The 12,632-nt window shown below is 38.8% G+C and overlaps 1 protein-coding gene across 1 annotated transcript in view; it reads left to right on the forward strand.

Moving 5' to 3' along the window:
- Positions 1-12,632, forward strand: part of SULF1 (sulfatase 1) — a 63,729-nt gene that overhangs the window by 24,593 nt on the left and 26,504 nt on the right. The window contains exons 5-9 of the mRNA XM_069004914.1: positions 5,422-5,572; positions 6,576-6,751; positions 7,314-7,442; positions 7,690-7,746; positions 8,705-8,834. Of these exons, the coding sequence (XP_068861015.1) occupies positions 5,422-5,572; positions 6,576-6,751; positions 7,314-7,442; positions 7,690-7,746; positions 8,705-8,834 (643 nt within the window). The remainder of the gene's footprint in view (positions 1-5,421; positions 5,573-6,575; positions 6,752-7,313; positions 7,443-7,689; positions 7,747-8,704; positions 8,835-12,632) is intronic.

Raw genomic sequence — 12,632 nt, forward strand, 5'->3', positions numbered from 1 at the left:
AGCAGATAGAAATGATGTCTTGGAATAGATCAGAAACCTTCACAAGCTAAGAAAAGGTGGCAGATATGAAAGGCAGAACTTTATATTTCCGTTTAAAGATCGTATGAAAGGTGCTGATATACCAGGTGTGTAGGTCAGCGTGTCTGCAGTAGGGAAGTGTCAAAAGAAATGCTGTTACAGCTCTGGATCCCCAGAGTAGTCTTCAGTGTGAGTTTAGGGTGTGAGGTGGCTGCAACTGGAGTCACTGAGGCCAAGTCTCAAACATCTGTCAGTAACAATGGTATTTCTTGTAATGTGGACACGGGGCCATTAGAGTGGGATCACACATTTGCATCAGCAATAAATCTTGACATGTCAGTGTGTAGTCTTGGACCCCTGACTTAGATATAAATTATCAAAATCGTAACACTCGTCACTGTGGATGTGATTTTAAACAAGACAAGAAGAAATGGTGTGAAATAGAAATGTAATGTTCCTAGTTGCACAATTAACTTCTGCAGAAGCAACAAATTATGTTTCCTAAATGAAAAATGTGTTATACTTAACAGGCAACAACTGTTTTACTTCTTTGTTCTGAAATACAGCGGTTGCGTTACACTTTGGAATCTAAGCTTGGAAACTTTCATACCCCACATACCTAGATCAATAAATATCACTGGGTTTAAAAGATTCCCCTTTTAAAAGGCAGCAAAAGCAGATCCAGAATGGTGAAATTCAACTTCACTTTAATACTGATCATGGCCACTGGCTGTGGGGGTTTTTTTGACGTCTAATTTTGGCCAGAACCTAGGCTTCCTGCTTTCCAAGAACAGTGTCTAAACCTGGAAGTCTACTTTCCCTGGAAACAAAGAATTTGCTTCCTTTGTTTATTTACACTTGAAGAAACATGACCACTTATGCCATGTTTGCTAATCATATTTCAAAGAATAATAGAGGTGCTAATTCTGTACAGAAACTATTCATTTTTTTCAATCAGTTTTACCAGAGGTATTATTTTAAAATGTTGTTGACTTTTATTTTTATGAAACAAAAATGTTCTTGGGCCATCTAAGTACTGTATTATTTTCACTAACTGGAGGAATCCCAATCCAAACAGAAGATTAGCCAAACACTTTTGGGATAAAACCCCCTGGGAACTCTATGGAATTATTCAAGCCCAACATTTTTAGACAGTATTTTTGTGAACATAATTTCTTTTGTTGAGTAGAAACAGGAGGGAATTAGGAGATTGTAAATAGGAGCAAACACAGATTTTTTACTATGAGCAATTGAACAAATGTTTGGAAACATACTTGTTTCTTTCACATTATCCCATCTGTTGGAGACATGTATATATTTAGATCAATTTTTTAGAAAGCAAATGTTAATTTAAAGTTGTACTAAATTCTTGAAGCTCTTAAAACATGCTGAACTCTCGCAATCCCTTCTTAAACTGAAAAATATCTTTTAGTAACAGTGATTTGCAAAAGGGCTATATTCCCTTATTTCATTATCACTATTCAGTTCAGTTACTAGTAGAAGCTAGTCATTTCTTAATTATTTGTTTGGAGACTCCATTTTAATAGATCCTCAAGTACAAGCATCCATTTTTTGGGTTGTTGGGTTTTTTTAATTATTTCTTGTCTAACTTAAAGTTATTGTGGTACCTTAAAAGCCAAATAAGATGCGTTCTTAATTTTGAAGTTCAAATTTAAATATATAAATATAGTAAATATGTTGTCAGAGTTACTGAGGCCTTTTGATTACAACAGTGACTGCTAATACTACTCCTTTTCTCTCAACATAACTATAAGTATCTATTTGAACTGATGTTTACAGACAAATAAATTATAAATTTTGTGAAGAATCTTTCTTTAAAAATGCAGTAATGCTTATAAATATTTATTGCTTCCATAGTCTATAGATCATTTGATTATCACTGTAAATTTCTCTGTAAACTTATTCATGTAGGTAATTGATAACAAAATCTCAGGGTGAAATGTTCTCATTGTGAGTATGCATTTATAGGAAAGTACCTGACTATGTTCAGCATTTGTTATTGTTAAGTATTTTGAATTTTTTTGTTAGTTTAGCTGAGGGTATCAACTCAGGATTTTGTGAACCTGACACCTTCCAGTGTCAGAACAGATCTGTTATGGAGTGCCAAGTGGTCTCTGTGTATTAAGTTCTTCACAGTATGTGTTGGACAAATAAAAGTGAGCAGCAGAGCAATCTAGATTTGCCCAAGTTAGTATATTCTACAAGAATGACAAGTACTACTATAGCAACTTGCCAGACTTAGAGGCCATAGACAACCTGAAAATAATGGGCTACCTGGTACTGTGTGCTGATCATGGGTGAACTGATATACTCAACACAAGATGGACTCATGACTCAGAGGAGTCCATGGAAAACATGGTACCTGTCTTCAGCTTTATCCTTCCAGTGCAAAGAGGAATCAAGGAAATATAGATGTCAGTGTTACTTTATAGCAGTACTTGTCAGTACAGAGCAAAGCTGTTCCAAAATGGAAGTGACAGACCATGCCATAATGACTTTCAAGGGCTTATAACAGCTGAGCATTTAATTGGTATCTCCAGCTGCTTCAAGAAAAAAAGTTGTGATAAAATATTATCTCTGACCAGGAAGAGGTCTGTCTACATGGAAAAGTTTTCAGAAATCAGCAATATTCTGCCTAGGATTTACCTCTGCAGTGGTTTGTTGGTTGGTTGGCTGGTTGGTTGGTTGGCTGGTTGGTTGGTTGGTTTACACCAAAAAAAAAAGGTAGGTAGATTTGAGAGCAGTGTCAGATCTCGTGACTGGCAACCAGTGCCATTCTGGTGGATTTCTGAAAGGCCCAACAAACTGGGGTACACAGGGAACATACAGAAGTGGGGTTTTGAACACTTGGACACAAAACACCACAAGAAGTGGGGTTTTGGAATTCCTTTCTGTCTCTTCCTTAGTACTCTTTCTCCAGCATTATGGACCCCTGTTTCACATTTATCCATCAGCCAGTGACACTGAATATTTCACAGAAGGTTCCTGTTCCTTGAATTGTCTGGGAGGAAAATTCTGCACACTCCCTGCCTGCTGCATTTCTCACCCAGAAAATTCAAAATGCATTTGGAAAGTGTCTGTGAAAGGTTTTAACCACCCTGCTAAACCCTTGAGTGCTGCTTTTAAAAACTATCCATTATGTGGAGGAGGCTTCTCACAATAGCCTGGGAACATAAGACCTGAGCCTCCTTCAGCAGCTGGCTCTCCTTCCTGGCACAGCAGCAGGCTGTCACCGCGCTGCCGACTGAGCTCAGCTCACAGCCACCTCATCCCTCTGTGGCTGGGGCACTCAGGACCCCACTGAAAAAAATCCAGGGTTTTACTAGGAAAGGCTGATCAATCAAAACTGAGCTCTTTCATGGGAAAACATCTTGTCTGATGAACTTCCAAGGAAACAGAGAAAAATTTGCCCTGGAAATATCCTTCTTTTCTGTCTGATAACTGATAAGTTCCTAAGACTTGCTTCTTCAAGGTCTGGGTCTCCCTCTGCTAGTACTGCTGGCTAGCCAGTAAAACAGAGGGCTGTGCTCCTGGGATAAATCTTATTAATTTTATGACAGTATTAATTTTAAAAGTCAGACTTCAACCATGGGAAATTACAAAAGCTTTGACTTTTCAATATGAAATAAAAGATTTTTCAGCAGAAGAGGAATTCTAGTTTATGCTTGTCTTTGCTCAGTAGGGAGTTAACCTTTTCATACTCCTTAATCTTTATCAAAGTCCTGTGATACTGTTGCTTTACTTCTCTTTTCCCTTGAGACTAATGATTAAGTAGGTTAGTCAAAACTTGCTGCATTATTAGAGGCATAGTTCTCAAATTCTACCTAGCTTCTCAAATAATGGTCTCCAGTTAAAATGTGTACTCCACTAATTTATTGAAGATGACTATCAGTTTACTACTTTATTCTTTCAGCTGATTTTTATCTTCAGAATATGTAGCTAAAGGTCATACATACAATATCTGATACAAAATCAACTTGATTCCTGTGATCACATACAACCATGTAAAGAAAAATGAAAGCTAAGGGAAGGACTGGTCAAAGGTATGATTTCAAGTTATACAGTATTCTGAAATGGTTCATTTTAAGAAAAGACAACTACACATAAATATTTCAGTGGGAAAAATGTACTTTTTGTTAACACGTTATAATTTTCTGTACCTAAGCAGCAAATTAATATTGAATTGAATTTTTATTCTAAACTGAGAAGAGAATAATAAGAATCAAATTAATCTAATCACACAACAGTATTTTCTTCGCTTTCTCTCTATGTTTAATTTTCAAATGTAATGCTGCAATTCGTGCATCATGTACTGCAGTGTAATAGAAACAGGAAAAATAAAACCCAAAGAACCTAATCAGAATGACAAAGCCTAGATTCCTTCTTTCTAGAGAAGGAAATTGTTCATATGTAGGTGAAACCATTATGGGACATCAGTTTTGCTTGGTTTCTCTTCACCTTGTAGTTGCCATGTATGCTAGGTATAAAAACAAGACTGATGGAGAGCTTTTGTAATGTGCTTCTCTGTAGAGAAAATTTACTTGACACATTTTTTGCCACACCTTTTCTTCCAAGGTGATATCTCTGGGAAAATATTCTTGTTTCTTATAGGACATCTTTCATAATACACTGGCTGTGGATAGAACACCACTCTTAAATATTTCTTTTGATGTTTGTACAAACTCCTAAAGCATCATTCTTTGCTTTAGATAGGACTCTGTTCCATACTTCTTTTTAGAACTAATATTGAGAGTGCTGTTAGCTCAGTTTTGTTGTCATGGTTCATTTTATACTTGTAATGCACTGTGCTTTGCATTCACATTAAATAAATAAAACCACCTCAACAGTATTTAGTGTAGAACCAGCTGTAACACTGGTGCTGTTCTTAATACTGACTACTCAATTTCTCTATCCCACTGGAAAACACCTTTCTTTGACTTTTATTTAAAGGTAATTTTTCTACTGGGAGCATCAGGGCAATATTCCCTAATATTAAGAGGAAGCAGTCATTTTTGATCTCTGACTTCCTTAATTTTTCTGCTTATCTATATGGGATGCATCATTCAGATAAGCTTTTTTGATGACTACAGTTTTGTTTGAGAAACAGATTTTAGCAAATCCCAAATACTAACATGGAACCTGTAGTGGTCTTTGAGTGTGAAAGAAAGCTTGGAAAGCAAGCAGTTAAAATATTTTTAGGAGGTGATACAGGACCAAATGAAGCTTGAAAGCCACTGAAGTGATGTTTGTTGGTATTTGTCAGATACCACATGGAATTTGTGATTTAACTGTTTGCTGTCTATTTCTGTGTTGGAGGAGTTCCCACCTCCCTCTGATGCCTGTCATACTGCACAACTTTTCAGATCCATTCTTTTCCTCCAGCACTCCCAGCTATAACTATGCACCAAACATGGATAAGCACTGGATTATGCAGTACACAGGGCCTATGCTGCCAATCCACATGGAGTTTACAAATGTCTTGCAGCGCAAAAGACTTCAGACCCTGATGTCTGTTGACGACTCTATGGAAAGAGTGAGTGCAAGAAACTGCTGTGAATACAATGTTTTTAGTTGGTAACAACATTTAATTAATTACTTCTTTCTTTACCTTCACCAACAGCATTCTGGGGAAAGTCATTGTGCTATGAGGAATTACTCCACTTTTTCCCAGTAGAACTGAATTCTGGTTCTCTGCAACATGATGCCAAGCTCCTGGCTTTCTTCTTTCAATTGCTGGGTTAAAAAACTACTTTTTTGAAGGGAAAAGTAATTGGGCCTAATATAAAGCCTGGTATTAACAGAAGATGCATCACCTGTGTGTACACATGGATAGACACAGGTGCACACATGACAACTTCTATTCATTTCACACGCTCCCTTCACAGTTTGTCCTTCAGCTGAAATCTGGGAACTGGCAAATCACAGCAACTCAGGTGTCAGTCTACGAGTGTTTGCAGAAGTTAGGCAATGTAGTGTACAGCTAATTATAGGTAACATGATACATGAACTATTAGGTGTACTTTGTATGACTTTTTGTTCCAAAATCAAGCACCATGACCAAAGATCTTCCCCCAGAGAGATTTCTTTAAACTTTAATAAAAATTTACAGCTTTTTCCCAAGCCCACAACTGTAAGAAATGAGAAAGTTGTAGACTAGCACAGTAAATCAAATATGAGTACCTTTTCCCCTAAAGCTGTAGCAGACTTTTTTCACAAACTGTGTTTGAGTACATAATGAATTTTGGACATACTAATGCAACTATCCCATCATTACCATATTTTTTCTAGTCTAATTTTCTGGACTTGTTTAATTGTCCCCTCTGTCAAGTGTGAAATTGAACCTATATGTTGATTTTTTAGCAGCACGGTGAAAGCAAGACATAAAAATGCCAATCCCCAGAATCTGTGTCAACAACCTCATTGATGCCGTGTTTGGTCCTGTATATTTAAGAGTTGTAAATGGTGGTTATACATGATTATGCACAAAACATGTTTTGCTACACTTAACTCAGAGTTCTTTCTGTGCTGGCTTGCAGTTACACCAAATGCTTGCAGAGATGGGAGAACTGGAGAATACCTACATTATTTACACTGCTGACCATGGATACCATATTGGGCAGTTCGGACTGGTCAAGGGGAAGTCAATGCCATATGACTTTGATATTCGAGTTCCTTTCTTTATTCGTGGTCCAAGCGTGGAGCCGGGATCAGTGTATGTTCCCTTATTTCTCTAGCACAGCTGTTGAGCCTAATGTATAATGTTTCTGAGAGCATGTAATTATCACTCTGTCTAGTTTCATTTCATAAAGGATGCCCTATTATTGCAGAGCAGTGAGTCTCATGAAGAGGCAGTTCTTCCACTTTGCATATTATGAATAAGTTATATATAGATGAGAAAATTGTGTAATGCATATTCCTGTAGGGTTAGACTTGGTTTTTGCTTTTAAAAACGATGTGCTCATCTTTACTGCTCACTCTGAGGTTTAGCAGAATGGGTGGCATCATGCCCTCATTGTCAGTGAGATAAGAGCAGTGTTGCTGCTGCACCTCCTTGTTTTATTGTGCTTAACTTTTTCTTTGTGATGTCAGTCTGCAGTACTGGCCTATCGTTCTGAGCTGAAGACTTCAAAGGGAGTTTTCTAAACCTAGCACTTCTGTAAAGCTTTACATCTTCAAAGCCCTGATAAGCATTAATTATCATTCTATTTCCAAGAGAATGTGAAGACTTACACATTGAACACATGACAACTATGACCTTTCCTGTTGACTTGCAGAGTGCCTCAGATAGTTCTGAATATTGATCTTGCTCCAACAATTCTGGATATAGCAGGCCTTGACACACCTCCAGATATGGATGGCAAATCTGTCCTAAAGCTTCTGGACTTGGAGAGACCAGGAAACAGGTGGGTCCCAAGATCCTTTTTTGGTCAATTCAGAAGCAAATACCTTAGTAAATCAACAACTGAGTAGAAAAACAGCTTCTGTGAAAATGATGACCGCAGCTTTCCCATTTGAAGAGTCTTTTAAGTAGTAGATCTATAAAATTGCACGTATATATAAGTAGAGAGTTGTTGTTTTCAGAAATAATTTCTTAACACTTACAGTGGTATACTTCAGTGCCAGCAGTAAATATTTTTATTTTTCTTTCAGGTTTCGAACAAACAAGAAGACCAAAATTTGGCGTGACACATTTCTAGTCGAAAGAGGGTAATTATTAGGGGTTAGAGATTTTTGGGAGAGCCTGCCTGCTGGGAGCACTCCCTTGTACACGCTTTCCTTTCTGCTTCCTCCTCTTCTTTTTTATGGTCAGAGAAGCAGTAAGTTTTGCAAGCAAACTGACAGGCATGACTTTTTTCCTAGTTTCCCACCACTGCCTTTGTAAGCTACTGTGCTCCCAAATCCCTTTCTCTGAAGAAAATTGAAAGCATGCTTTTCTGGTGATTCTCCTAGCCTCTTCCTCTAACACTGTGCCCAGTTTTCTCATCATCTGAATAATTTTCTTACCAAATCTCTGTTTCAAATCCAGCTGTGCAGAATCTTCCTATCAAATGATTTTGTATTTCCCATCACATATTAGAAGCATTCTTCATTTTTGTTCCAGCTAAGACTTATGTGTAATTGAGATTCATGACTATAACTGCTCCTCTCTTCACTGATAACTCCTTATACCCTCTCACCTTGCCAGTTGTTGCTGTGAAAATCTTCTCTGCGTAAAAATTTTACAGCAATTTTCTTTTGGCACTTTATGACTTTACAGATTATGAAAACCTTGTCTGATGTATTACACAGCAGTGTATACAAGACACATTGTAATGTGTAAGATACAGCCAGGCTTGTGCTGAGTATGAAAGTCCTGTTGTGTCTTCAGCTGGGTTTTTCAGCCAAGAAAGTACTGCTTCAAAGAGTTTTGCTTTGTGAAAGAACCTACACTGTTCCAGTTAGTCATATTTTAGCAGCACTTGCTTATCTTCTGGCAATTTTCAGCCAATTACCTGAGCCTTTTTTCAGTATGTGACCTACACCGAAGGTCAATAACAGAAATGTGGGGATTTTTTTTTCCCTGAGAAGACATTAAACCTTCAAGTAGCTTCATTGTTCAAGTTACATTCATCCTTAGAGCTTAGAACAATATATCTAAAACATTCAACTTTATTTTTTTAATAAGCAAATTTCTACGTAAGAAGGAGGAATCCAGCAAAAACACTCAGCAGTCTAATCAACTACCAAAGTATGAGAGAGTAAAAGAATTATGCCAACAAGCAAGATACCAGACAGCCTGTGAACAACCAGGACAGGTAAGCCATAAGTAACTGCAGTTTTCTAGGTGTCACAGGGAAATACATTTTTATACTATGGGTTAAAAGAATTTGAAGAAGGTAACTAAATATGGAATTTGGAAGGTAACTAAAAGATCACTTTTGTTAATATCTTCTGAGCAAAAAGGACCAGAAAAATTTCTCTAAGCAGTGGTCCAATTTAAGGTGTTGAAGACCCAGTCCTTCATTTGCTTAGTACAGAGCTTATTGTAAAACTCCCATGCTTAAACATAATATGAAATGACTACTTTTTCTTTGATCATGTGTATTGATAAATATGCAAGATAGTTCAGTCATAATTGTTAATAAGAGAGAGAATCTTTTTGAGCAGTGAAATCTTGTACTCAATGGTCTAGTCCAGGATTACCAAAGCAAGCTGGTTAGTCCTAAGGTTATACATTATTTCATTTGCTGGGATGAACAACTGAACAGCACACTTAGTAATCATCATCCTATATTATTTATTGAAACACCTTAAATAGAAGGCTCCCCTTGCCCAGAAACACTCCCTATTTCAGGTCACTGTAAGGATTCAGGCAGTGATAACCACACCCAAGCATTACTTTTTCTTCTTGCAGCCTTAATGATTTCAGTATAATGCCTGACTCTGATACAAATTGTCTGCTCGTAAAACCAAAAATTACTGCACCCCTGGCTATTATGCTTATACCTGCATCTCAGCAGTGCATGCACAGGAGAAGAAATAAATTAAGAAAAGTGATTCAAACTCCGAATTCTCTTCAATCCATCCTGAATTAATGCTATACCTATGGTAACATATGAAGATGGATTTCCTGGAGAGATGTGTTAGCAAGCTGTGTGCCTTCTCATTGACACCACCTCCAACCATGCTGAGGCACATGCTGGGGGCCCCAGGCAGTGGCTTGTGCCTGCTTTGCTGTCCTTGTGCTCCATCCCCATCCTCACACACCTCCCCGGAGAAGTGTGAGGTGATTTCTCCCAGGCAGGCACTGGCGCTTTCCCCTCAGATGTTTGCTCAGAGCACTGCAGCCAGCCGTGGGCCTGGCACTGAGATCTCGGTGGGCTGGTTTGAACGAGGGCACAAAGCCTTCTCTGTGCTCTGCTCCCCTCGGCTGCCACCCATGGTGCCTCTCCCAGAGCAGGTCGCACTCTGCCCGCCAGCCCGAGGGAGCTGGGGAGAGCTCGCCTAGAGAAAGGCTCCGTCCCCTTCTCATCCTGCAGAGTGTTGCGGTAAATCTTGGTTAAGCACAGATTGGGCTGGATTAATGTTTTGGCTGTCACATCCTTGGTCAGGTCCTCTGTCACAGCTCTCGCCTCACACGTGCTCCTTAAATGCAGCCACTTTTGAAGGGATATACACAATGTCGCGGTCTCACCCAAGGGCAAAGTTTCCAGGAGTTCAAACACTGCCATTGTAAACAGAAATTAAATTTGAAAATCGGGATGCTTTATAAAAACTAAAAGAGATCATTGAAGTCATTTAGACTGTTAGATGCTAAGATGTTTCATTTTAAAGTAACAACATATTTTCTTTGCAATTATTCCTTATATTTACTACCTCTTATGCCAAAATCCGGGTTTGGAGTAACTACTTCTCCACATATGAATAGAAAAGGTTAAGTGTCCTGACCAGATACCACACCTGAAGCAGTAGGAAACACTGCTCACAGCCCTGTTCTCAGCCCAGGGAAGTAGATCATCCCATATTGGTGAATCCAGTTTGATAAAACAGTGAAGGAAGAAGGGCTTCAGTCAGTAAGGAGGCTACAAGAGCAATAGTGTTTGATAGTGGGTCTCCCACCTAAAAACTCTCATGGAGGTCTTTTCAATGCAGAAGATATGTTGGCTGCACAAAGCCCAGCAGCCATCCCTCACAGATGGATGAAGGACAGGGCTGAACTGACCTCTTTAAGACCAATTTTCAGACACAGCCATTGGTGTGTACACGTTATTTTCTTAAACAAATAGATCAAAGTTGTCCCTGGTAATTCTAACGTCCTGAAGGCTTCCTTCAGGGATGCTGAATTAAATGTGCCTATGGAAAGCTTCTGTTAGGCAGGGCATCATGAGGGGTGGAGCATCCTCTCTCTGCGCTTGTTCAGCCTGTGGGGCACAGACCCACTCCTCCCACTCCTTTCACCCTCATGCCAGCCCTAGGAAGCAAGGCTAGCTTCTCTCTCAAGGACAGACTACATGTGGTGCTCCCAGGAAAGCCAGCATAGAATAGATAAGGTGTGAATTTGAAGACCAACATTGGAATAATATGGACTTCAGTGAGGCACTGCAATGTGAAATAAGTGTCTGCAGGATTTTTTTCCATGTAGAGAAGTTCTTAAAAAAAAGTTAGTAGGTCAAATAAATATACTTTAGTCCAAGTATGTTCCTTCTGAGTTCCAAATATGTATTTCTGAGCCATCATAGTTTAATATGAGGTTCCTGCAGGAGATTTGCTCTAGTCATTTTGCACCTCTTAGAAAAGAGAAAATATTGCTGTGTGTGACTTAACTTTGTTTTATCTTTTGAGATTAGTATATTTGATTTCAGTTACATAGGTGCATATATAGAAATAAAATCTTCCTTTAAATTATGATGGTTTGTAATACTTCCTATGTTTACTCTAATCAGTTGCAGTTAACATCAATTGAATTAAAATTACTTTCACAGAATGAGTGATTGCTGACAGACTTTTAAATAGTGAAATTACTGGTCTATGGGAAGCTGCTGCTAAATGTCTGAAGCTAAGAATAAGTATTTGGGGAATTAATACACTATTAAAAGCTTGTTCTCAATTTAAATTTATTCTAGTCAATATGTAGTTTATTTGAAAAGGAGAACACCAGGAAACTGAAAAAGGAAAAAAAAAATTTTCCTGTATTAAAACGAGGTGTGATCCTGAGACCCACTAGCTGCAAAATCTCCAAGGATGTGGTACTCAGGATAATAATGGCTTCAGCTTATTTTCTCTTAAAAAACGAGGCAGAGTAAAGATCATTTTTTAATTAAAAGTTTCAAAATTCCTATTTTTTCCATGTGCAATATGTGTCTGAAAATAGATAAACATAAAAAGGGGGGAGGAAGAAGACTAAACATCTGTAAAATATAAATATAAAATACTTTCACTGTTATTTTTTAATGCATTTAAATTTTCTAGCACCATTGGCAGGTTGCATCACTTTCATTGTAGATCCCATTGTAGATCCCTGTCCCCTTGCCATTTTTTCATAATCCCCTTTATGGGAGGACAGGTTCCAAGAGATCACCCACCTCCCTGAGAACATCTCAGAAATGAGATGTGCATCGGATGTGTTCCCTCCTGAGTTATGTTCCGGCAGTCGTTGACGTGGGTCAGCAGTGAGCCCATGCCAGCGAGGGGAGCGCTCCTGCTGAGCTGCATTAGCAAGAGCACTGCTAACAGGTCATGGGAAGTGAGTGCTCACCTCTCCCTGGTGCCTGTGGGCTGCAGCTGGAATGCTGCGTCCGGGTTGGGATCTCTGAGCAGCGGAACTTCGGTGCGCTGGAGCAAGTCCAGTGGAGGACCCCAGAGATGGGGTGGAAGTACTGAGGAGGGGCAGAGGTTTGTTTAGCCAGGGGAGCAGAAGGAAAATGAGGAAGCTAATTGTTTCCTTTGATTAACTAATGGCTAATTAGGGAGAAAACAGACCCAGGTATGTCTTGGAGGTGCACAGCAAAAGGGCTACCGGTAAGAGACAAGCTGCAGCAAGGGAAATTCTAAATAGATCCATGGAAAAAATGTTACCATAAACGTGATTAAGAACTGGAGCCCAAAGAGGCTAT

Source organism: Aphelocoma coerulescens, chromosome 2 (assembly GCF_041296385.1).
Source record: "Aphelocoma coerulescens isolate FSJ_1873_10779 chromosome 2, UR_Acoe_1.0, whole genome shotgun sequence".
Classification (NCBI taxonomy): Eukaryota; Metazoa; Chordata; class Aves; order Passeriformes; family Corvidae; genus Aphelocoma; species Aphelocoma coerulescens.